Source organism: Anser cygnoides, chromosome 18 (genome assembly GCF_040182565.1).
Source record: "Anser cygnoides isolate HZ-2024a breed goose chromosome 18, Taihu_goose_T2T_genome, whole genome shotgun sequence".
Lineage (NCBI taxonomy): Eukaryota > Metazoa > Chordata > Aves > Anseriformes > Anatidae > Anser > Anser cygnoides.
The window spans coordinates 8,375,521-8,402,640 of NC_089890.1; the positions used below are offsets into that span (position 1 = coordinate 8,375,521).

The window sequence follows — 27,120 nt, forward strand, 5'->3', positions numbered from 1 at the left end:
GTCCAGGTACTCTGCAAAAGCGAGGCACGTTCTTCTCTTCCTCCAGCACAGCAGGGTGAGCCTACGGAAGGGGCTGCAGCTGTAACGTTAGCCTTGTTCAAGGTAAAAGGGACAGCGGGATGTTATCAGGTATGGAATTTAGACCTACATCTATTAGCACCAGTGTAATAGGCAAGGCAACGCAGAGCCTGGACCCACGTTTTCAGGTTATGGAAAAAACTCTGAGGCTGCTGTGTTAGACAAACACCCCCCCCATCACATCCTCCCTCCTCTGGGAAGTGCCCGGCTGCAGTGCCCGCGCGGCCACCTTCACTGCACGTACGGAAAGTTTGCTCCGTCCTGCCGGGCAGCTGTTTCCGCTGTCATTGTGAGAAGTCGGAGTTTCAAAACAACACGTCACTGCCCGCAGATGAGCACGAGAGCCCTGCACAGGCACAGCCGCAGAGATCAGAGGTAGCGAGTTCATTTCCGTGTGCGCAGGCGGGGCGCAGCGCTTTGTTTTCTCACCGGCAGCTACACTCGATCTTTCCCCACACAGGCAGCTGTCTCAGCATCAGGCCTGGTGGGGAAAAGAGGGTCTGAAGAGGCAGATTTTAAGAACGGGGTGCTAGACTCCAGCTGTTCAGGAGTCAAAGGCTGTGATGTCCCTCCTCTCCCAGCGAGAGGTCAGCTAACTCATCCTACGGCTCGGAGGACGCGGAGCTCCCGGCAGTGAGCAGTCCGAGCTGAGACTGAGTGGATTAGGAGCACAAAGAGATGACTTATCTGGGGAGAGCCTTAAATCACTGCAGCCAGCCTGTAAGCGGGCAGAGACTGAACCTCTGATAGCAGCACCTCCTGCGCGGGTCTCCTAGCGCTGCCCCGGTGTGCTGCTTCGGAGGGAGAAGTGCATCATCTGTGAGAAGTCGTCTTGTAGCACAAGAGCCAGAGACAACTGTGTTATCTCGTTTCATTTATCAGCAGAACATGAAGCCATTTCGGTAGCAGTGGTCATAAACAAGCCAACGCACGCAGGGCAGAAGGAGGTACTGTGTAAAGAAACAAAACTTTCCCAGCGCTAAGAGGCATGCCACCCACCAAGGCAACACTTGCACGTTAGGCACAGTAAGGGAAATACAGCAAAGTAATTAGAAAGGAGCCTGTATCTGGTTTGGAGAAAAAAAAAAAAAAGAAAAAAAAAAGGAGGGGGGAGGCAGGAACCGGGAAAGCATGCAAAACTATACCTGAATCCTGAAGAACCAGTCAGAACAGGAAGCCACACTCTAAATTTGGTTATTTAAGCTGTCAAAGAGTATTTCTGTTTTCAGTTCTTGTGCAAAGAATCAGACAGGAGCAGAGGTAGGGCGATAAGCATCACAGACAGAACAAAACCGCGCTTTTAGAGCCCGTTTGGTCAGCTGCCCATCAGGATCGATGATTAGGCTTCTCAGCTGAGAATTCAACACCTATTTTGCAATATTATCACTTCATTAAACCCTTCCCTCACAAAACCCACACCCAATCTTTGTACAGTTTACTTATCATTAAATCTTAGAGGGTCTGACACAAAGAGGTCAAGGCTCAATTACACCCGTTTTACAGCTGCAGAAGCACGGGGAGCTGCAGGGAGCGGAGCGCAGGGGGCAGCGCAAGGGACACGAGCAGCCACAGCTGAAGGTCTGGTACCAAGGCTGATGCTGGACACTGCAAGGTACGGAGAGACTTTTGCTGAAGTGTCTTTCCTCACAGCCGCCTTCTCCTGCTCCCAGCAATGACGTTTAACATGGTGAGCTTCCTGGAGAGCTGCTTTCCACGTGCACTCAAGTGATTTCCAGAGCAGCCTTGAAGAAAAGTGGCTCTTCGGATACGAAACTGCAAAGCATCCTGTTTATGCAGCAAGCTGCCCTCCGTGCAAACATCTATGCTGCTTCTGAAAAGCTAATCCAGACCCTTGCAAACCACTACAGCGCTACTCTGAGTCCAGCAAAGAAGAAATGCCAAACTGACATGGCTGAGATGATGAAACAAGTAATGTGCTATTTCAGTGACCTATAGAAAAGAAACAGGTAAATCCGCTCAAGTGTCAAGCACAACCTGATTTTTAAACTAATTTTAGAAAGGAATGTGTTTGATGCAAAAATACCAAAGCACTGAATGGCAGTAAGTCCAGAAACCCTTGCCGGATTCTCACAATACATTTAAGTGCCTGAAATCCACGCAGAGCTGAAAACAAAGGATTGCTGTGTAACTTTCAAGCCTTGCCAAGGTACCCTACCAGGAAAGGGACCAGAGCTGCTATTTTGGAGTCTCCCTTTCTATTTACAACTGGAATCTTTCATCAGCTTAGACTCCTCTGGCCCAGAGAACCTGGTTCATGCTCAGCAGGAGACACAAGAACGTCTGGAATCCCCGTCAGCCCCTCCTTTGCTAGCCTCGGAAAGAGGAGCACAAGTGCATGGGGGCAGCTGCTCCGGGCTTGCTGAGCGCTGAGCAGACCCTCATGGTAGCTGAAGGATCTGACCCACCTTCATTCCTCTTACTTCCAAGTCTGTCCTTGCCTTGTTCCTCATTCTCTTCTGTTCACACGCTTGGAATGACAAATTAACAGACTTTTCGTAAGCCTTCATATTTTGAACAAGCTCCCTGCCATATCATCACCTGTTTACCTAGTAATTTGGCAATGCAACAACTCATACGGACTTGCTTGATCCATCAGCTACGAGGATCGAGTCTCAAGCCTTCTTCTTGCTTATTGTGAACCACGGGTATGTGATCGGACTGGACTGAACACCCTGCAACCACAGAAAACCTGCAGTAAACTAGCCCTGCAGGTATCTGTTACCAATCTAATAAACCTGATTTTACTACAATTGCTATACCTTTGCTCACAGTTTAGTGATGAAACACCTGGCACTCAAAACGAAGGCTCTCAGGAATCGTGCTGCGTGGCCCGCAGAACTTTTCCCAGCGGTCAGCAGAGCTGGCAGATTAACAGAGCAGTTCTTTATCTTGGTATTAAATTCTCTACAAGCAGCTGTAGTAAGTGCTACGGAGAGACTAAGCTGTCACCGAAAGGAAGGACAGAAAGATGGATTCAGGAAATGCATTCTAAAGATAAGGTTCGTGCTACAGGAGCTTAGTAATCTCCGGCATGGATAAACACAAGCTCTTCTGCACACCACACACGCAATTCCCTCTTACTCAAGACGTGGAGTTAACAAAGTGCCTTGCAGACCCACCAGAAGATCCAGCTGCAGCTCAAGTACTGACAAAATGATAGTTCGGCAGCTGCAGCAGCAAGCAAAGACACACAAGGAAGGTTGAGTTGCCAGAACAGGCAGCGCATGGTTTTCGAAGTCTCTTGTAACGTGAGAGATGTGCTCTAAGGATAACCAGAGGTGTCAGGAGCCTGCCACAGGAGCACCAAATGGCAGCGATACCCATCTCCCAAAGTCACAACAGACACAGGATGGAGAAGAGTCACGCATCTTGAGGTGGATGGTGAGAGCCCTTTGAAGTGCAGTCAGTGTGGAGTCACCCGGTCCCTCCTCTCCTCCCAGGGACCAGCGCACATCTGCTGTGACCCTTGGGTAGTGAGGAGCCCGCAGGGAGTCCCAGCTTAAAAATCAAAGAAGCTGGCTTACAATCCAGCGAGCTGTCACCTCGCACAAGGAAACCCATGCACCAGTTCCACTTAGTATCAAGGTAGTTGAAAACAACTTTTGTGCGGTAATTAACCGTAAGCTTCTTCATTAGATTGTCTTCCACTCCTAAAACAAAAGGTGTTTACTCACAGCTTGAAACCTTGAGGCACCTTGGCACATCCAACTGTTATCACAGCAATAATCTGATTTGTTTTCCTTCCCAGTTCACTCCTGGAAGGAACTATTTTGACTAAAGAAAAAAAAACAAAGCAGAAGGTAAGCACACTGGGCTGCAAAAGTAACGCAGCGCGCCTCCCCCTGAGGTGGGGCAGGAAAGCGCTTTTGGGGAACATTTTTGGGTAGCAAGCCCCAGATTCAGAGCAGGACCCGATCACTTCCTGTGGCACTCCCAGGGAACATCAGGCTCCGTGGCTTCACCCATGCAAATGGACTTTAGCCTGACCCAGCAGCAGGCCATAAAAGTTCAAAGATTTCCTCGGAAGTCCCGGCAGCCTGGCCGGGGAGCACTGCACGCCCGGTTTTATTCGCAGCAGCTACTGTGCGGCCTCAAAGGCTGCATTTCGGCAGCGAGTCCTGCTCCAAGGCGTGCCGAGTGGCGAGCGCACAGCTCGCGGGGAAGCGGAGGCACCATTTCAAACAAAGGCAAACTGCAACCGAGCGGTTCTGGCAGCGAAGCCAGCGCTGACTGCAGCCCGCTGCTGCCCCGGGGATGTCGTTTGTCAGCAAAACAAAGATGCTGAATCCCTGCAACCCTGGCACGGGGCACACAAAAAGTGGACGTTAGTAAGCCGGTTGGTGTAAGCACAACTCAAAGCTCCACGCTCTTGCGTTTCAGGTTAGCTTTAACGACGCTGGGATGACGCAGAGCTTGTTAACGCCGGGGCTTCGTTAAGTCAGTTCCGTGTGGCAGCAACAAGACCGGGGACAGGAGAGAGGAGCAGGGCAGCTCACTGTACAGCTTCCAGATAGCTAATAAAAACGTCTAGAAGGTAGTTATGAGGGCAATAAACGTAACAAATAGGTCGTTGGGTACACCTGCTTGTGCAGTAGCTCTGTCTTAGTCTCATTAGCCAAGAATTAGGTGACGAGGACTGGCTCAGTCAGGGGCACCGGAGCAAGAACATGGACTCGTGCTAAGGATTTGGGGGTTTCACCCATAAATGACAAGAGCGATGTCAGCTACGGCAGGGTGCAGTGACCCTCCTGGGCTTCCCTTGGAGCAGGGCTAAGGGGTTCTGGAAAAATCCTGAAAGTTTTGAAGAGCAGGGAAGCTAAACTGGTTTTCACCTACTGTCCTAGCGTCAGGTATTTGCAGTAATACTTTGCTGCAATTTTCAGTAACAGAGTGAAGTCTCTGTAAAAATTAGGTGAAATAAAAACTATCCCCTAGCATTTCCCTCAAGTACGAAAAGAAACCACTTCTTTTTGCATCAGTACAAAATAGTTTGCCAGAGAGTACAAAAAGTTTGCCAGTGGCAGAGCACACACAAGCTCTTTCTAATATTTAACATCTCTCAGGGACAAGCTTTAAGCAGATTCTAACTCAGAGCAGAACACCCCTCACCCTGTCTGTGATGGTGCTTTTAAGAGCATCCTAAAGGAAGGAGCAGAGCTCCCAGGCGAGCAGACGTCGAGGGCAGGCGCCGCTAGGGAAGAGGACGGGCTGAGCTGTGTGCTGATGCTCCCTTCGTGCCGGCAAACCCCAACGAAGAGGCAAGTGCAGACTTGTCACGTCATCCGACTGCTCCCTGGAGCAGGTTTAAGCTCAAACAACGTTTTCACACACTTCCTTTCCCTTCTGTCAGGCTCGAGTCTATGCAATCACAGCCTCTGGGGTGTGAGACCTCAAAGAGCACAAACGGGTCGGCACCTGGATAAATTAACTGCTGCAGGTTTTCTTGATGGACCTACCTGCAAGTTTAAGCTCATGTTTGAAACACATTTCTCTGCCGCTTTGGAGGATATTTTAGATCGGTTGCTGGATTTTTAACAGCTACTACTTGCTACCTTCCCTCGAAAACTGGGGATTCGATAAATTCACTCAAGAGCTGTTTACAGACATCTGTTGCTCCTCCACAGCAGGACTTCAGGTTGATGACTTACCATGTTTGACCCTTATTTTTATCCCACTGTAATCAAACACATTTCACCCCCATCCACATGTTTTCCTTGTGAAGGATCTTGGCTTTGGTTAGCTTTCTGACCCCAGCCGCAGAGTCACAGAGTTCAGATCATCACATAACAGCAGGTTGTCATTTCCTACCCTAGGAAGTCACTTCAAGTATATTACAAAATGAAACGTTTGTTTCAAACCTAACCTACCATTGTTGCTAAGTGCCCACAACAATGAAACACCTCCCATCCCCTCCAATACATGATGTATACTGAGATCAGGTCATGAGTTGATCTTGTGACCGCTGGAAAGCTAAGAGAGAAATTAAAATTAAGAGATTAGCTGCGTTCAGTTCGAGCCTTTGGGAATTGCGTTTTCCAGCTTTCCTAACAGTCATGAAAGCTGTAAAATGAAGAAACAGCGATTCTTAAATCATCATTTAAGGGTAGAAGCCTGGAGGGAACACAACAGTCACCTTCCCCGAGCCAAGCAATTGCAGGACTACGGTGAAGTCATGGGAATGTGCAACCACGACTGCTTTTTCTTGTGCAGATTCATCCAAGTTGGTCCCAAAACCAAAGCCCGCATCTTGTTGAAGCCTTTTAAATACTAAAAATGACAGCTTCCGTAGTTACCTACCCACACAAACGGCATTAAGCAAAGAACTGTAACAGCCAGAGAGCTCACGAAGGGAGAACTACTTCACCTTCACTTCTCCTTTACTCCCCCTGGAGGGAATCTCACTCCTTTCACAAAATTTGGCTGCAACATTTTAAGCTATGAAAGTGCTCCCGCTGCTGGACAAGTCACCTAGTTATATACTGAGTTTGCTTATTTTAAGTTTAGATGAAATAATTCTTTTGATGGCTTAGAGGGTAGGAGAAAATGCTTTTAAGGTTTCACGAGGTCTACCGTTGAGACTACGACTACATTAGAAAAACACCACTGATACCCGTCACCATTAATACTTGTCACCATGCAATCAGATGACTTCCAGTATTTGTTTGGGTTTCAGATATAAGCATTAAATCAAAACAAGTTCTTCCTGAAGCAACTGAAACTGGCACATACAAGAATGAACATCTCCATACAGAACAATCCCAATTAAAATGAAAACAGTAGCAATTTCTGTCAATTGCAGTGTTCTCCTATCTGTGCAGAACGCAAGTATCTGATGCTTGACCACCTCCATCAGCAGCAAATACCTACACACCTACTGAATATGCTATTTGAGGCAGCAGGAGCCCTTATGACACGGAGTCACCCCGTAGTTTAACTTTCAGAAATGCAGCTTTTCACAGATCCCAAAGACATAAGCAGGGGCATAACCAGGAGGCGAAGAAACACAGCTGGGGATGCCTCGTTGCTGCAGTGCCTCCCGCGATACTCCTGCTAACTCACAGAACCCAGCTCAGCTCTTGAGGGCTACAGGGACTTTTTAAAACCAGAGAACATAGTGTTTATGAATGCGGTCATCCTCAGAATATTCTGATGATGGGCCAACCCCTAAGATACAACACACAACGTCAGCGGGAGATAAGGAGAACACAACCAGGACTTGGTCCCACAACACAAGTACGGTCTCCACGTACACCAAGTGCAGCATCACCGTCTTATTCAGAACTTGGCTATAGGCAACACATCATCCCTTGGATGCAAACAGCCATTTGGAGAATCTACTTGCTGGTATCTTTGTGAACTGTTCCCAGTGTATATTTTTTAGTATATAACCAGATTTTTTTCCCCATTTCCTGCTGCAGTAACCCCTTTACTGAGGGCATCACTTAGGTCATAGTTAGATGTAAATATATACATATATATTTTGTAGTAAGGTACCCATGAGACAGTTACACAAGATTAGCAATAGACAGAAAGTTATGGATGTTTAGGTGGGTAAAAAACAAAAAATCCGGAATAAAACAAGCAGAACAAAACAAAATTAAACTAGAACACTGGGGAACACTTCACGAAGAACAGCATCCTCTAAGACTCCCACAAGCCCCAAGTGAGAATCTTACCTTCTGGGCTGGGACCGGCATTCTTCTTCCCCACTGTCTGCCTCCTGCATACATAGGAGAGGAAGGAAAAAAAAAAAAAAAAGGTTAATATGCTTTAACGTATGCAGAATCCAAATACTTGCATTTCGCTGGTTTGACTGTAGAAGGCAAAGGAAATCCGCACTGCTTCCGCATGTAGCTGTCACTACCCAGGAACTCATTTTCTGCTCGGTTGTCACTTGATGTTCACTCACAACCCTTTTAAAAGTCAACCTACATGAATTTTTGCAACTGAAGGATTTAGCAGGCTTTCGCATTTCCTTCCAATGACCCCTTGCCAAACATGGCAGGCCAAGGGCCAAACACATGGCTTAATTCTGGGCAAAAACATTATGTTTTTTAATTATCTTTACATATATCGTATTAATTCGTATTCCAGTGTCAGCAATCAAGTTTAAGAGCCCACAAAACCAGAAAGTAATAAACCTGCCAACTAGGAGCTGGTGAGCACAGATAGGCTAGGAAGTGGCAATATGAAATACGACGCTGCTTTAGATGCAAAATTAATACACACAATCTCCAGTGCACTGGGGAATTTTACTAGGCATACCTACTAAAGCCCAAAGCAATACCCCAGTAGAGATCTCGGCAATTAATTCCTCATCACAGGACATTTAAGTATCCATTGCCAGGCACCGGCTAAAGATGCAGTACAGGATCTGCTTTAAATCAGTGAAAACTTACTGTGTTTATGTGGGCCTGCGGAAAGGAACGTATTTTAAAGCATTCCAAGCATTCGGTCGTGCAGGGGCATCCCAAGAAAACCAGAGCTCGGCACAGGGTGCCAAAGGAAGCAAAATGATGGTTTTGTGTCCGGCTAGACACAAGCAGATGGGTGCAAGAGCCCTCAGCCACTCTGACAGCAGGGGTGCTAACCAGGCCAGCCCTGCTCTCCCATTGACACGCCACGTGGGACCGCACGGTCCCCTCCAAGGGGAAGCAGCATTTTCTTCCCCTTCAGCTTTCTTTGGGGCAGCAGCGCTGAAGATGCACGTCCTGCTTTCTGTTTTACAGACCACAGCACGCGGATGGAGACAGAGAGAAGGCACGTAAGGGATCTGGGCTAGGGGAAGCATCTGCTTTCCACGGAGTCAGCAGAGAAGAGGACGAGGAGCTGCACATCCCAGGCCTCTCGCTCAGCCCCACCAGCGCGGGCATGCAGCTGCCTGCTGCTGGGGCAGGAGAGCCGGTGAAACAACAGGAGAGGGAGCGACTCCAGAACAGACACTACCAAAACACACAGGAACTAACAGGTTTAAGCATCAGGCTCAGAAAAGGGCGGGAGTGGACTAAGTAAAGTTTCTGTAAGAGAACTGTACGAACAGATGCTTTTTCCTGAAAATCTTTTCATATACATTCTTGTGCTTACTGCATGCAAAGCTTGAATTGAGTTCCTCTATTCTTCTATTGTTTGCAAAGCTTGTGTTGAGTCCTATTCTTCTATTTCGAAGAACAGAACTAGAACAAGACCATGAAGGAGTTCACTGGGAACCACCTGCAACCACAAACTCAAGCTAAAACCCGCAGACCATCTACAACAAGCAGGAGCTGGCACAAATACCTTTTACTCATCATACCTTAGAATTAGCTCAGCATTTCAGTAACTTGATAAGGAAGCTGGCATGCCCATCTCCTTTAAAAACGAGAACCCAAATGCATTCCACAGTCAACACAAAACAAGCCATAGCGTCATTCAGAAAGGTGCAAAAGCACGGGTGAAGAGCAGCCCCCGGGGAGCAGCAGCAGAGCTGCACTGCGGGGAGCCAAGCCCTCCTTTCTGCGATGGGGTGTCAGCGTCCATCGAGCTGCGTTCAGGAGCTGGCAGGACACTCCTGGATGCTCTCTGGGCTACAGACCCGAGGCTGGCCTTGCAAAAGAAGAAATCCAACGGCATAAAGTCACTTTCCATTATTCAAGCTTTTGCAATAACCACACTGGCTCAGGACCTATCTGCCTGACTGTTGTCCACGGCTCCAGACACTGGACAGCTGTCCTGGCAATCCGCACTCCCAGGGCGGCCAAAGCCTCTGTGCACTTCAACTGCTTGCTTAACACCTTAGGGGCAGTGGTTATCCCATGGACCATGCTACTCACTCTTCACTTTGGTGTATTTTGTCTTGACGGGTGTTAATAGCAGCATTTTAAGTCTGCAGAAGCAAGGTATTGAGTACTTCTAAGAAGCTGGCTCGTGCTTAACTAGCACAAAAGCAGCAAGTATTTGCATTTCTAGAGCAAGCAAAGAAAGTCTAAGTCAGTCCTAAATACTTCACATACCTGCTTTCCTTGCCCTCTTCCCCTAAACTTGTTATCCTAACCACCAGCACTTCCCAGGAGAGTGCATATTTTACTTCTCACCCCAGCACCGGAAAGTGCAGGTGCTTCCCAGTGGTTTGGAGCGGAAAATCCGATGGTGAAAAGGGCAGCTCTGATGGCTGAGACCGCATGCTCGGTCAGGCTGCCAGCATCGTCACAGAAGCCACAGAGGCCACCTCCTCGGTGCCACACACCAGTTATGGCAAACTGGAACGATACGCAGAGCTAAACTCACCTCGGGCTGTGCCGGAGCAGACAACTATCTGTATGCTGATATCCGGGTTTGAAAACAAAGGTCCCTCCAGATTACCTTGAGCAGACTCTGCACTAGCTTCTGGAGACCTGCCTGCAGAAACAGGGATGTTTCTCTACACTCCTCGTTGTGTTCCTCTACACTCCTCGTTGCTGAGTCTTGCAAGAACTTACGCAGCTTGTGAGGCTCTGTTGAGAAGGCCACTTATTAGAAGTTCTTGCAGAAGTTTAAAAAACAAAGCAAAACCGAAAGATGCACACAAGATTTGCAGGATAAGGATTTGCATTTTCAGAGGACCAGTCACCCAAGTACCAGCAGCAGCAGAGCCTCATGAGCTGACAAAGACAGCAGCACCACAGTTGTCTTCACAGGCTTTGACCAGCTCCAGGAGTTGGACTCAATGATCCTCGTGGGTCCCTTTCAACTTGTGATATTCTATGGTTCTATTCACCAAACCCCAGCCCCACGCCGTTATTTGGGAGGCAGGACTTGATGCAACAACCTCACAGCACTAGGATGGCGATATCAGATGTGGATGACAAACTCGAGCGTAAGGAAGACACTGGAACCAGATGCCTTGCATCCAGGATGCCGCACCACCTTGGGGCCTTGGCATGTCAAGTGTCCCAGACAAGATCAGCAAGACAAGAAACTGGGAGCCAGTGCCAGCTGTACAGTTAAATTCCTTTGAACAAATCTATTATCTATCTCACATCCTTCCGAAAGCACCACTAGCTGTTGTGGGTGTGTGTTACTGCTGGAACTTCTCAGATCCTGCCAGAGCATAGACTCTGATGAATTCCCCGTGGGCTGGTGAAAAAGTTGATGAGGGGTACGGAGGGGACATGGAGAGACAGACAAGGGGAAGAGGTCAGAGGGAGGGGAAGAGGTTTCATACATGCAGGATAGCTGAAGCCTTTTTTTTATTTTTTATTTTTTGAGTAAGCCAAAACAGCTCAAGAACATGTATTTGTCTAGAGAACAAAAACAATTGAAAGAGCACTTGCAATCTCTACTGTGCTGTTCAGGAACCCCAGCTATGCAAACATTTTCAGTATGATAATGATAACGAATGGCCATTTCCACATGCCAAAAAAAAATAATCAGGTCACAGCAACTGGCAAGCCTGGTACGCCATAACCAGAAGTCCCACAAATGACAGGAGAAGATCCTGAAATATGCAGATCGTTAACATGGCTCCACTCAAAATTCAGCCCTCAAGAGCTCGATGTGGAGGAGGCTAGACACAGCCCAGTCAACTACCATCTGTCTCTGCCGAAGCTCTTACAAGATCTCTTTAATATTAGACATAAATGTAGCAGATTTGTGTCAGAAGCACATCTATACAGAATATAGCTGACTGTCTATGGAAAAAAGAACTGTAGACAAGTGTGATTTGAGCAAGAGATCATTCGCCTGGGATGCTATCTGGAGCAGAACTAACCTTCACTTTGAGGATGTCACGAGGCGCTTCTGCCCTCCTCCTCGGCAACAACAGCCATCCCGGTCTGCAAAACGCTCCTTCCCTGCATCCCCCTTGTGTCCCGATATTTACAGGGTGCTGAGATTTGGGTAGCTGAATGCTAACAGATCCCTCTAACCACCTTACCCCACTGACCGCCTCCTTTGCAAATGTAACATCTCATGGACAGAAGGCTTTGGGGATGCAAGAAGATACCTCCAGTGCTCCCGTGCCGCACGTACCTAACTGCTGCTATTTCTCCTCTCCCACACCAGCACCCCGTTATGCTGCAGCTGGGCCCTGCTCACCCCGCAGTTCTGCGGCTGCAGGAGACACAAACCCCAAACTGTCCGGCGAGGCGGAGCTGCAGCGACAAGCCGCCCCACTAGAGGGGGAGGCAGGACAGAGCAGGCGATGCCAACCCATGGCCGAGCGCAGCCTTTGCTGGAGGAAGCGACTCCGACTGATATGTCTGCTAAAACAAGCACGCTCACAGTCACCTGCCCGTGTCAGAAGGCCACGTTGCTGCCAGTGCCCTGCTGCACCAGGGCATGGATCACGGCCTGTGGTGGATCACGGCCTGCGGTGGATCACGGCCTGTGGTGGATCACGGCCTGTGGTGGATCACAGCCTGCGGTGGATCACGGCCTGCGGTGGATCACGGCCTGCGGTGGATCACGGCCTGCGGTGGATCACGGCCTGTGGTGGATCACGGCCTGCGGTGGATCACGGCCTGTGGTGGATCACAGCCTGTGGTGGATCGCGGCCTGTGGTGGATCACGGCCTGCGGGCGCCCCTTTCTGGGGACAGCTCTGAGGAGCAGCTTGCTTGTTGTGGGGAGCTGGGGTCGGCCTCTTCTCACACATAACTAGTGACAGGACCAGAGGGAACGGCCTCAAGTTGTGCCCTGGGAGGTTCAGGTTGGAAATGAGGAGACATTTCTTCTCAGAAAGGGCAGTCAGGCGTTGGGATGGGTTGCCCAGGGAGGTGGTGGCGTCACTGTCCCTGGGGGTGTTCAAGGAGAGGTTGGACGTGGTGCTTAGGGACATGGTTTAGTGGGTGATACTGGGGATGGTTGGACCAGATGATCTCGGAGCTCTTTTTCAACCTTATTGATTAGAGAATCATTATGATCCTGTGCTTCGGCAGCAACCTCAGACCCTGCAGTGAGCCAGCTGGAGGTGTGACCTGTGGCAGCGCCCCGCTTCACTTCTGCAGCCACCATCCCACACGCGGTGGTGGCGGCGAGAGCCTCAGCTCCTCTCCCAACCTGGGCTGCCCACACCCTGCGGCACCCATGTCGTAACCAGAGCGAAGGGTGCGGGAGATTGTGGCATCCACACAGGCAACGTGGAGCTCCCCGATGTGGGACTGCTCCAGCCCCGCAGCAGCCTCCAGCCCCGGCCTGCACGGAGGAGGAAGCTGAGCAGCACTGAAGGGCTCCAGAGGGAGTCGTGCCCTGCTTTCCTTGACCAGAAACACAGGCCTCGGGGGAAACGGAAGGAATGAGTCGCATAGCTCTAAACTAGGCCACATATTAAATGCAGTTTAAAGTGGAAGATGAAAAAATTCCGTCTCTGCTCCTTTCAGGCCATGTAGGACAGAATATGCAAAACATTAATCCTGTTTGTGCTTTGATCCGCTGCCAACTATCTGTCATCAAAAGGGTAAGGGAGAAGAGAGAAATTTTTGAGCATTATTCTGTTCTATACAATGGGAGTCACTCCATGTCACGCAAACAGTTCTGCTCTTAGAAATCTCCTTTCTGCAGACTGATGCAACGATAAACGAGATTCAGTCTGCGTTATGGACAGGGACTGGAGCTGTCTGCCCGTATTTAACACTGGGAACATCAGAGCAGCTTCTTTTGTTGTAAGAGATAGGATTATTAGCATAAGGCATGCATCTAACATTCACAACACTTTTAGTAACCGGGGAACATTTCACACAGACTACTCTTCACACAGACTACACCCTGAAAACACATCTTGCAAACCTTGAAAGTGATTCCAATGTAATAACTGCTTGCTGCACATGATTTTATGCCAACATACCTGACTGCATAGACAATGCCTGGGAAGTGTTTTTATCAGGAGCATGAGCACGCCACAGCCATCCGTATCAAGAAAGCACTGACACCCCAGGCTGGACAAGGATTACAGTTTCTGTCACCCCACAAGCCTCAACATTTTGCTAATAGTTGTAAAGTGCACACTTCAGACATTGCAGAACTTCTCTCCCCTTCTCCATTTTCTAAATCTTGCCTAGGTGTTGCTTTTTGCGTGAGCAACTTCATTATTTTCCATCGTTTGGTATGCTTTTAAAGAAACCCTCTGCATAGCAACGAACACCAGTAGTGAGTGATCCCAAATTCCCTACAGAAAGGCAGACCAAGAACTGGATGTCAAGCTATTCTCATTTCTTGAAGCTGCTGAATTTCAAAGTCATAGTATTCTTTTTAAAAATGATCCTTACTAAATCAGCTGAGGTCTTGTGCAAGAGTAAGAGTACAGAAGCTCATTTAAAATGCTGTGAGACAGCCAATTTGAAGCTTTTTCACCTCTCTTAGCGAAGGGCAACTGGCAGTTTCTTATTTATACAACAGAAACTGAGTTAACAAGGATCCCCCAAACCCACAGCAAGATGTAGCCATGCCGTCAGAGAGGCTTTTCACTGATCACTGTCAGGCCACCGTCATGTGAACAGCTCTGGACTCAGTCTCAAAGGAGGTAGAAAAGATTTATAATTAAAGAGCGACCTCCTAGTTCCCTGCCTACCCTTCCCTTGGCTAGGTCCCATCCAGTTGTTCAAACATACACGAAGTGCCTCTGAGCCGAACGTGACTTTCGCTGGGAAGAAGGCAGCTGCTTGAGTCAAATCGGAGGTTGCCAGGCGGGCACCGATCCAGTCGTTAAACCATGCAAATATGCCTCTGCACAGCACCCACCGACCTCCCCGGGCATCTCCGTGCTACACTGCACCAGGCCTTGGAAACTCCTCCATACAGGAGCTCTTCTTGGGTGTCAGCAAGTATTAAGCAAGCCAGTCCAAAAAAAAAAAAAAATCATCCTCTGTCCTCAAGTATTACCCAACACATGGATAAATAACCCAGTCTGGTTGAGTATTGCAGAGAGCGTGCCATTACTGCAGCCACAGCCTTTCTCCTAATGCAATACAAGTCACCAGAGATGTGAGAGTCCACTGCACGTTTGGATTCCTTAGGGCTCAGTTCAGCTGCTGACACAGACACAGTGACATTACAGCTACCCTGGGGTACCTGAGGTCTGCACAGTTCTGGCATGAGATGCCCAAAGAAGCGACTGAACAGAGGCTGAACAAGGGGACCACGATCCATGGACATCACGCAGAAACAAAGCTCAACACCTTCCAAGATGAAGTAAAGATGTCTATTTAGCAGCGTGCCCTGCGTAAGGCTGGTCCTATCAATAATCTCAAATCATCTGCTGGAAGAAAACAGGACAAATGGTTGAGTCAGACTGCCAAATATCTATTACATATTTCTGTAGCAGAGACTTCCACAGAGTTGTATCAACCTCTTAAATAAACTGTGTTAGCATAAAGCCCACACATGCTGCATTTGCAGCAAGGCTGAAGTGCCAGCAACAACACTCTGGCTGGTAAAAAAGAAACAAGGGCTGACTTGAAACGCTGGGTCGAGGAGAGGTTCCCTTTTTCTCAAAAAAGCTGAAGAATGCCCCCAAATTCACCAGCGAGAGCTTCCGGGGCAGGAGGGGGAAGCCAGCTGAACTACAACTGTTTCTGTTTCCAGCCTGACTTCATCTTGGGAGCAGTCATTTGGTGCTAAACAGGGAGATTTGACCACAAAAAATAAATGGACAGAGTTCACAAGTTCCCCAGCTGTGCAGCGAGAACAAAGACAAGCAGAACCCGCAGCGGTCTGGGCGAAGTGACTCAAAGAGAGCAGATCACGGAGAGCATCGCCCCGGCAGCAGCATGCGAGCGAGCACTCACGGGCACAGGACAGGTCTCAAGGCTGGATTTAAAACCAGTTCACTTCAGAATCCCTCAGTCTCCGGAGAAGGTTAACCTCAGCCATTATTAAAAATTATGAAGCTAATTAATAAAGTCCCTGAGTATGCTCTAGAGAACTAGCTCATGGCCACCTTTGGAAATACTTACATTTGCCATCAAACACTTCTCAAAAATAGAAGCTGCTACCAGGAAGCCTTCAAGTTTGACGTAAAAGTTCTTCAGAAAGCTAAGCGGAGCAAACGAGGCCCCAAAGGGGAAGGGGAGAACTACGCGGTGCTTTGCACGGTGTTTTTACCTCTCCAAAGCCGCAGCGCCAGGGGTAACCAAGCAGCTTTCCCCAGCAGTTTCTCCCTCACCCATCACTATTTACATGAAATAGTTTGAATGAAGACCTTTTCCTCCTCGCATTTCTTCTGTGCATTAGGTTCTACGTAAGCAGCAGCTTTCTGCAGCCAAGCTTTCATTCAGAGGTTGACATTCCTTCCAGACTGTTTTCTGCATCACTTTGCTGTGTCAGTAACCGGTATATTTAGGTCAAAGACATTGTGCTCTTGCTCTAGAAGAAAAATAAAAAGTTCCTTATCAAAGCTTTCATCTTTCCACTGCAGCTAAGGGATTTATGCAAACTTTGTTTAGATTGGACCTCACTGAAAACTGCAGAAATAAAACTCAAAACATTTGAGCACAAGAATTAGAAGCCTCCAACTGGAACAACAAGAGGCAGGATGAGAAATCCAGTGTGACACAGCCTGCTACGCTGCCCTACAAGAGCAGATTAAAAAGGAGATTACGGTCAATTTCTGCAGCGAAATAAGCTCGCCCGATGGGGAGTACAACAGCTTCCGCTTTAATCAGAGAGGCGCACCCAAGGGAAAAAAATAACCCAAACGCTATATATCCACATTAAAAACCCCTACACAGAAGCAATGTTACACGACTTCTCTCTAAAAACTGCAGTGGCGTATCAGTCGGCACCATCTAGAGAGTTACAGACACTAAGAAACAAAATCTGTCGTCTCCCCGAACAGACCTTTCCTCTAACTTTAGGGGGCCTTTCAACACAGTGCAAGTATGACAGTACAGACTGATATTTAACATAATTATGATTCTCTGCTAAATGCAATGCTTCCCAGAACCTTGAAGGTATCCGCTTACTCTCCTTTCAGGCAAAGATAATGAAATCGTCCATTGGAAATCTTTAAATCTTCAGGCATTCATTTCCCCACAGCAGTAACAGCTGCTTACGGTGATGGGAAGAGCGTGAGAAAACTCATTTGCTGTACAAACACGGGCACTATAACTCCAGTTTTCATACCAGGAATTGTTGCTGATGTCAGAGGTGTAGTTTGGATAAGACCAAGTCACAAATACGCACACATACACTGGTGAATCCCAAGTGGGACTTCGAGACATCCCCGACATCTCCGAGGTCTTGGCCTCAGGGCTCCTTTCCTGCTGGGAGAGGCAAAGACAGCGAGAACAAAACAGGGCTGAGGAAGCCGGGGAAGCAAACCCGCCAGTAAAGAGCCGTACGAGGAGAAGCTGGAGGCCTGGGACTGCAGCCGAAAATCTTTTATAATTCATGAGCAATACTCTCGCATGTTACAAGGGCTAAGGATGTGGAGCAGACGTAGCTGATGCACACCACCAGCTTCTGGTTTAAGCCACCAAAGTTAAGTTTCCCATTGAAAGGGACAAACCTGAAATGTGCTTTCATAAAAAGGGAAATATTTGGGTTTTGCTCCTAAATCCGAAGGGCTATTTTAAGAGGAGGAGGAGGGTGGAAGGAAGGGAGGTACACTGCAAAGGGAAGGGTCTTTGTCTTGCAATCAGCCATCTTCCTGTTGGCATCAAGTTTACGAATAAAAATAAGTTTGGGTTGTTTTCTTTTTTTTTTTTTCCTCTTTTTGCACACGGGTGCACGCTCACGACAGCCTCATCTGCATCCCCACTGCAGTTACCTACACTAAAAACCAGGGAGCTATTCCAGGGCTCTGGGCAGGCACAGCTCAGCTCCAGAGCTTTAACTCTTCCCATAGTCACGGGGTCACCAAAGCACTGCCGATCCACCTGCATCATACGAAATACCGCGTTATTCCCGTACCGGGACAGGAGGGGAGCTATCTGGATACCGCTCCCATTTGTGCCCTGTGCCCACCCTGTGCAGCTGCGCCAGCACAGCTCCGACTCCTGGGCAGCAGCATAACCAGGTACAGGCCTTTCATTTCCACTGCTTGCCACACGGACAGAAGCACACGCGGCCATCTCTGAAACAGGTTTAAGTTGAATCTTCACCCCATAAAATCTCAGGAGTACAGTCCTAAACCCGAGCGGTGGCTGTAACGCGTGCACATCTCTCTCCCTGCCAGCAGGCAGAGAGCCTCTCACCCACTCGGCTCCTGCGAGATCCAATCCCTCCCAGCTGCGGCCAAATCCCCCCTTGACGTAAGGAACATACGACGCACGGGATGAATTGGGAGCAGCGCAGATATCTTCATGACCTACCCGAACTATGAGGCCCTGGGCCTACTGCATCAAGCATTAGGAGATGATTTTTCGGATGAAAAGAATTCTCCAAGTGGGAAGTTATTTAAGACTTAAGAAGCAGAGCAACACCCAATCTTTCTAATTCTATGATGCTCAACCTCTAAAAAGCAATATGGACGGGGGGGGTCAGGAGGTCATCACTGTTTGAAACTGTCAGCTCTTAGCAGTGCTTGATCTGAAACTGTGCTCAGCGGTGCGATTACAAGCTGTAGATTGTTACCTAGCATTCGTGAGAAGCAAAAAAACAAAGCAGAAACAGGGGTATCCAAGCAAGAACATCGCTCGGCGTGCCTGGATGCAGCAGCATCTGCGTGGCCTCTTGCAGACGGCCGCGGCGTACCGTGGGATTCAAGCAGAGCACAGCGGGGGCTCTGCTCCGCTGCAGCGATGGAGCAGGAGCAGGAGGCTGGCAGAGGTTTCCCAGCAGGAGGTTAGGCTCCGTACCAGAGGAGGAATCGGCAGGAAAGTCTCTTCAGCCCTAGACTCGGCTTGGGTAAGGAAAAAAAGCAGGTCTTTCAGGCAAAACTTTAAAAGGAATCGCAGGGACGGCTTTCTGTATGTGTAGGACTCAAAGCAGAGCCTTTGGAGGGCAGGCAAGGGCTGCAGATCCCCCCTGGCACAACGCTGCGGAGGCACGGGGGACAAAGCACACCCCTCGCTCACATCCGTCAGCCCCCGGGAGCAGAACAGCCCCCAGCTGCCCACTCCTACGAGACCACCGCTGCTAAAAGCGGCACACAGCAGCTACAAAATACCCAGAATCGGTTATTTAAAAAGAAAAAAGAAAAAAACCCCACACGCCCAGGTATTAGTGTCATGCTGTTGGAACCCGAGCCAACACGCCGAGCCATTTTATTGCCTGACAGAAGCTGGTTTGTGCACTCTCGTGGGGCATTTCCCCACAGCACGGCCCTGCCTACGCTCGGCCAGCCCCGTGTGCCTTCCCGACTGGTGGGGGGACCAAAACCAAGGCAGCAAATACAACAGCACCTCCTCCAGCAGGGGTGGAAGGAAAAAGAGAAAGGAGAATGAAGCTGGGGAGTGAGAGAAGGTTTTCTGGAGTAGTCAGATACGAGCAGAGCTGAGTTGCGTAACGACGGCCCCTTGACTTTTGTTATTTCTCCCAGCCAGCTCCTCCAAAAATCTATTTGTTATTGTTTATTTGGGTACCAGTCCAAATTGCTGTGGGAGGAAAGAGATTTAAAAAAAAAGGAAATGCTGTCCAGCCATTAATTCTGGCACTGCAGCCATCTAGTACTCTCCGTCTGTTAACGAATCAGTGCCCTGTTTGTTGCAACACTCGTCCGCAGAGCCTGGAGGTTAAACACGAGCAAAACAGATCGTAATGAGACCCCAGCAGAGCAGCTCTGGCTGTGTTTCTCCTCGGGCAGGATGAATGTGCCCCTGCTGATTTACCCACGGCTCAGTCCAGACCCGCAGTTTTGCCCCACATCTCCCCCCAGGGAGCAGGCAGCAGCACGCAGCCGGCAGCAGCGCTCCTGGAACGTAAGCCTCTGCGAAACCTTATCTTGCCATAAAGACCGGGCTGCGTCAAAAGCTGGGAGCAGCCCCGTCCTCCCAGCCTCCCAGGATGGAAAAGAAGTCACGTTCCTTCGTGTGCACACCAGTAACAGGAGAAAGCCCTTTCTGACCCGGAAAGCAGCGCTCTGTTCGGTTATTTCCCCCCCCCCCCCGGGCCATAAATGTCACTGCCAGCGGGTACAGTCCGGCCTTTGTGGGAACAGTCCGACCTTTTTGCCAGGTTCTTGCTTTCACACGGCCATACCTCCCTGTCCCCGGAGCACGAAGGGCTCAGCCAGAGGCCAGAAGCGCTGGGCCAAAGGCAAAGAAGCCCGTTAGCCTTGGCACACGCCCGGCTTTGCCCGACCCCTGAAGTTCACAGCCCTGTCAGCCCTGTGGCCCTGCGGTGCTCGTCTGTGTAATCCCAGCTCCTTCGTACCATCTGTTCCCCCCTCGGCAGCCCGGCCATCAGGGACGATGCTACAGCTCGTGTCTCCCTAGTAACAGGGTTTTGTCGATCCTTCCCCATCTTCCTACCAACCCTGCCATCTACCAGGATTTTCCCTGCAGGAGATGCAGAACAGCACTGGTGGAAAAAATACAGGGGATGACAAACACTTCAGGACAGGCATAGAGGGTGTAAGAGTAGTGCATGGGGTTAGGAGGGCTAAAAGCCTCCTGAAACCAGATGCTCTTGTTTTATTAGAGTAAGCCACCAACACATCTTCTGTGAGCCAGGTCTGGGATCCCACCTGAGCACTCCGTGCTTCCACGGCTCCTCTTACAAAGGTGCCAACTGTGAATAGCCTTGAATCGATACACAAGTCTTAAGAAAAACACCCTACACATCCCCTGCATCCCCAAGACCACCTTCTCTAACACCCCCAAGGCTAAAAACGCCACCACTCACACCACGCAGGTGAGGAAGGGCTGTATCTCCAGTCTAGGGACTGGCTCTCTCACTGCAGGTTTTCGGTCAGTGACTGCTGGCTGCCTTTGGTTCCCTAATCCTTAAATCCCCACGCTCTCTTCTTGAGGTTAATCCAGTTAAAGCTGTCCCCTCCCTTTGGCCGGGGCTCTGCAGAAATGACCACCTGAAGGGCAGAGCTGCCGAAGCCAACGCTCGGGGTACGGCACCTCCCAGAACTTGGTTCTGCTGCAGGAGACAGCGCAGGATAAGTGCTTATTGCTGGTGCCTGACAAAGAAACGAAGATCAGGTAGGTGAGGGCAAAAGGCACTCCTCAGGGATCGGTTAAGCCAGCAGGAGTCAATCATCCAGCCCGACCCAAATCCCCCAGCCGCTTTCTGCCTTAAGATAACTAGAAACAGGTTTATGCTGTACTAGGATAACGCAGCCTTAAACCAGCGTAAGCCCCTGTGAAAATCCCTGGTTTGGGGAGTAGAACTTGCCTTTGAGGTCGCCTCTAAATAAGATGGTTACATGGCATTGCTGTGTCTGGAAAAGCAACCACAATCAGCAATAGCAAATCACTTCTTCAGGCAGGCCATGCGGACCCTGCCCCAGTGCCCACGCTGTGCATCTTCTTCTCCTTGTGAAGCTGGCCCAGAGGCCGTGGAGCAGTGTGTGTAGCTGAGGAGCTGTCGGAGAAAACCGCCGCACATGGGCTCCCTGGTGCTTGCCAAGCTCTTCAGGCTATGCACTAGAGCCAGGACGGGGACCATAAGCTCTTTGTGTCCCTGGTCATTCACAACCCAGAGAAACACAAGCCTGGTTTCGAGGACTGTTTATCAGCCTCGTCCTTCCCAGATCCTCGGTCTCGGGGCGGTGGGGATGAGCAAGCCCTGCAGCGCGGCTGCCTGCCGGGGAGCCAGCAGGAGCCGTGTTCTGCTCCCCTGGAGGGGAAGCAGCTACCCGGAGACAGGCAGGTGCAGGGAAAGGGGACGAAGCGAGGGGCAAGCCTCCCGTGCGGCCCAGATCCGTAGCACATTGCTAACTCCACTCACCCAGATACGGAGAGCCGCTGCTCGGTCTCTGGTGCATATTTAAACGCTCCTTCTGAATGGCCGATTAGTCAGAAGTGGAATGTTTCTGCATTCATGGGAGAGCTATTTTAGGACTACATTATGCGCTCTGCTTCCATTAATAGGTACACTTAGAAAAAAAAATCCGAGGCGCTACACCCAGCGATGCGCTCGCCTCAGCAGCCTCGAGTGCTGCAAGCACAAACACCCCGAGCAGGCAGAGGAGAGCCGGGTCCTGCTACTGACAGACCACATTTTTCTTCACCCTTCCACAGATCACCTGCTCATTAGGCGTGCCAAATCCTCGTGGAACAAGCCAAATCGCAGTGTTCACCAGCCACCCCCTTTACAGACCTGTCAGCCTGCATCTTGCAGAGGTGTCACGCCGCCGTAGCGCCTCCAGCTGAAGGAAGTTAACCAGACCAGGGCAGCATCTCACGTGTCCCAGGGCTCCGCTGGTGGCTGATCCAAACGCTCTTGTTCCAGGCTCCGGTTGCCCTGCCAGTGTAACCCACGCTCGCCAGCACTGCTGGGGCTCACCTGTACCCCGCCGGGCCCCCTTCCTCGAGTCCCACGGTTATTTGTCAAGCTGAAACTCACTGCAAGTTGTTTTGGAGCGAGTCAAGAACTCTCAGGTTTCTTCAGCTAGCAAAGCTCAAATTATTGATTGCTGCCAAGGGTTTATGAAAGCCAAAGCCTGGCGATTTTCAGGAAAATACACGCTTGTGTTTGGCCAAGAAGAGCTGTGCGATGCAGAACGATCAGATCGAAACAGTTCGGTCAAAAACCAACCAACCAACCAACCACAACAACAAAACAAACCCAACCCCCCAAACAACCGCACCCTTTGTTTCTTAAAAAAGCTTAAAAACGTGTAGGTGTATATATGGTGGTGGTCAACAGATGTAGAGACCAACAGAGCTGCGACTTCTCTTCCAGTGCTCACAGCCACATCTGTACCACACATGCAAGTTTGGATCTAAGGCAAAAAGACTCAGCAACCTGCTGCTAACACACTCTACCCCTACGCATATATGCTAACAGCCCTTCAAACCCCCCAGTATTCTCTCCTACATGTATTGGGATTGCAGCCGTATCTATAAAGTCGCACGCAATGACCTGGCAGCTGCGACGCCCGGATTTCGTCCATCCTCTCACACGTGAGCTGCAATATCAGCGTTAGATCCATGTGGGAACTGGGGAGGAGCTAAGGAAGGAAGCATGAACGCAAGCACTTGGCAAACCACAGACAAGTTGCATGCCAATGGCACAAATGATGTTACTCTAATTAAAAAATAAAAATCAATAATCTCAACACGGGGCAGGTTCAGGATGAAGATCAGCTTTCTGTTAGTCTTGCTTCTGCTGGCAGATTTATACGGAGGGGTTTGAAGACCAAAGGCAGTAGAATCCAAAAGGTACGCGTATAATAAATCTCATTAAAGCCAGAACAGGTTAGCCCTCTGATGAACTTAAGCTGTAGATCCTTCTAATGCGCTTGAAGAAAGCTTGGCTGACCGGCCAAATGAGGAGGATTCCCTCAGCTCACACATCCATGTCCTCTGAGCCAAGTGGAAACGCCGTGAGCTGTGCAGAATGAACGGAGTTCTGGTGGCTTTTTTTTTTTAAATGTAAGCGTGAAGAACAAACAAAAATCCTGAAGTGTGATGCAACAGGTACTAGAGGCAGAGCTGAAAATAAGATCCAACCCAGAGGAAAAAAGGTGACACAGAACCACTGCATTAAAACCAATGTCACTCTGGTGCTGAATTCAGATCTAAAGAAGCACATTAGCCCATGCAGACATAAAAATACAAAAAAAGGCAAATAGTCCGGGAACTCAGAGCACAGACTGTCTGCTGAAAAATGCGCCCCGTAAAGACGGTCAGCCTTACTGCCGAGATCTGGGACACCGAAGGCTTGAGGAGACATTCATCTCCTCCGCAAAGCCTCGACTCCGGGAGTTGGGGGCAGCCATCTGCATCCAGCAGCAGCTGCACCACCAAGGGTGGGGGCAACACGCCGAACCCGACAGCGGCCGCAGCACATACAGCATCACAGCATCACAGAACGAAGTAGACCATTCGCAGCTTTCTCACTTAAAGCATGCTCCCCAAAATTTAGAAGCTCTCTGAGCAAGATGTCAAGACACTTCTTTTTACCAAAGCGTGCTTTTTTTTTCTTTTTTTTTTTTAAATAAAGAGAATGGGGGGAGGGAAGCAACACAACTTCCAACGCACAAAAAATTCTGTGAAAATACAGAAGAGTTAGGTTAATGTAATCCAGGATTCTCTAGTGAACAAAGTCACAAATTAAGCAGTCTGAGAATTTCTAGTAGCTTGGCCATGACACAGCCATCCCCCCCTTCACTACTTAGCTCAAAATGCAGGAGCAACAAGAACACATGATGCAGCCTGCGCTGGTACGGGCAAATACATGGCTGGAGTCACAGGGGCACATTCTTTGGGGCTCATGAACCATCACATGACGGGTATCACAAGAAGCCAATTTACTAAACACAATTTAAACTTGTGGAAGTTACAAATAATAATAAAAGCCATTATGGAATTCCCTTGGGAAGGGGGGAGCTGCACTTGAAAAGAAAGCAGCAAACGGCAAAATAACAGTCGGTTCTCATGCTGTCAGAAACTTTTGATTTATAATGCTAAACACGTAAGCTAATATTGGTTAAAAGACCCTAATACATACTTCTAGTTACACAACTTACAGCCAGTAAAAAGCCTACCAGCCGTCACTGAAGACCTTAGCAATGAGCCTCCCAAGCACGTACAAACATTTGTATTAAGCTGTGGAGTCCTGAGCCCGAACGTCTGTGACTGCGTGTGTCTGCAAGCCAGCAGACTGTTCGTTTGCTATAAAGCTGAGTGACTTTTTTTAATAACGAAAACCAAGAGGACGTGCAACGCACAGTCCTTCAACTGCCAAGACGCACTGACAACTATTCAGAATATACTCACTGCTTCTAACTCCAACCGCATAAATGAAAATAAAAGCAGAACTGCCTCTCAAGAAGAAGACACTATACAAATCGATTTTCACACTTGCACTATTTGTATTGATTTCTGTACCAGGAGAAAGGAACCTGCCTTTTATTTCGTAAGAGCCACCTCCCTATGAAAGCTTAAAGCTGTGTTAACATTTTATCTTGCCGTTTTTATTAAGGATTGGCCCAGTCCCAGAGCAGTGCTCCACATTCAGGGATCCCAAAGGCTCCTGACTGTATAAAAGGTTCCGATGATCCACAGGGCCACTATCAAACAGATCACTTCAGACTCATCCTCGGGATTAAGTCATCTCTATTTATGAGCCCTGATGCGATGATCTGTCTATTACAGAGCCTAAGTGCTGCATGAAAGCCTCTTCAAGGCCTTCGCCATCTGTGAATTACATTATTAACAATGGCACGGACTTCCTAAGAGCATCTGGTTCTCTCCCCACCCCCCCAAACCGCTGGAAAATTGCCCTTCAGCATCCAAACAGGCTCGGGCTCCGATCACGGAGGGAGGACGGGGCTCAGCTCCCCGCTCCCACGCCCTCCGCGTACTCTGAACGACTCCTGCTGCTGTTAAGTTAAAGAGAAACTAAAACAACCCAGACACGCGTGCCACAGGCACTTGATTGGGCAATGCCCGGGTTTATTTCGTCATTTTGCAGAGTCCTAAGGGTGATCCTGGCCGCTGCAGAAGGCAGCCCTGCGGCTCGGGGCGCTATCAGGAACCGGCAGCAGCCAGCACGCCACCCCGAACGGCCACTGCTGGAGGTAACCTGCGAGATGTGAATAAGCGTGTTGTCATCCCAAACCTCTGCCCCACCAAGGATGTTTCAGCAGCTGGTTCTGAAAACACGCCAGCTTCTCGTAAACAAGGGAGGAAGAGACCGTACCGCCCAGGGCATCGGGGCGCGCTCTCCGCGGAGCTTTGCAGCGTCCCTGTCCCATCGCCAGCATCCTTGGCTCCTCGGCAGCACCGCTTACCCTCACAGGACCAGAGGTCTTCCCACCCCATTTGCCAGTGCTTACTCTTCAAACCTAGCTTCTTTTCCTGCTCTGTACCTAAGGTTTTTAAGAGCTTCGCCTCAACGTTCTGTATACAACACCAGCAGCTTTTCCAGCCCTTCCTCGTGGTATAATTCTTCACTTGCGTTACAGATCACAGCGCAGGCAGCCTTGTTAGAGCCCTGGGAGATACACTATCTTCCTCTGTCTCAACTTCACAGCAGTATTTCTTGCAAGAGCCCAGCAACGTTATGGGCAGCTCAATAAAGACTTCTATTCAGCAGGGAACAGCATCCAGAACAAGCAGTCCTGTAACACGCAATAACAGGCAGAAAACACTGGGTGGGGGGAGAAAAGATGACAATGTTTTGGGACAAATTCACGAGAACCCTTCTGCTGACACACTGGCTCTTCGATTCCCATCTTTATAAAATAAATAAAAATGAAACCGGGTGTGCATTGAGCTGCTCAGGCACTAGCGACTGAGGCATACTCGTGCTATGACTACAGGTAAGCACTTAATTTGTTCAAGTGTCCAAAATAATGGAGAAGTATGTTTATCCGGGGTCACCATCATTACACCGTGCTGCCTGAGCTCACGCTCTGTGCAGCTCGTAAGAGGAAGTGTGCAATTACTGGTGACCTCAAGCTAGAGGAGATGAGGAAGCTGGAAGCACACGGCAGCTAGCCTCCAGGATGGTCTTGCCAGGGTTTAATTTCGTTTCGGCCACGACTAGTCCCTGCAGTTTGGACGGCAGGTTGGAACCACGACCCAGGCTCCCGGGAAGGGACATTCCTGTGTTTTTATTCAGCCATTTAAACAAGAGAGCCAAAGGAAAAGCAAGCAAGTTTTATGACTGCCTTCCGAAGGCCTGCCTAATAACAGAGTCCCAAACTCTTATTTCCATGTAACTTATTGGGAGGGGTGCGGGGAGAAGAAAAGTAAAGGAACGTGGCGAGACCTGCAGCACGTCCGTGGCTATCAGGGATGGGCTCTGCCAAGCCCAGCTCCCGACACAGCAGGAGCAGGGCATCCTGTCCCCAGCGCCTGAGGGTTACGACACTAGTACTCCAACAGCAGCAACTAGAATTGGAATGAAGTCCCATCCCTCAAACAGTAAGTGCAGGTGATCATGTAATCAAATTAGCTAACATTATGCTAAATCAGTGCATTGAATATCACCCAGTGAGCTCATT

General features: G+C 49.3%; 1 protein-coding gene across 2 annotated transcripts in view; it reads right to left on the reverse strand.

Annotated features, from left to right (window-relative positions):
* Window positions 1-27,120, reverse strand: part of SSH2 (slingshot protein phosphatase 2) — a 92,571-nt gene that overhangs the window by 52,228 nt on the left and 13,223 nt on the right. For both annotated transcript variants that reach the window (XM_066979660.1, XM_066979662.1), the window contains exon 2: window positions 7,776-7,819. In XM_066979660.1, coding sequence (XP_066835761.1) covers window positions 7,776-7,819 — 44 coding nt within the window. The remainder of the gene's footprint in view (window positions 1-7,775; window positions 7,820-27,120) is intronic.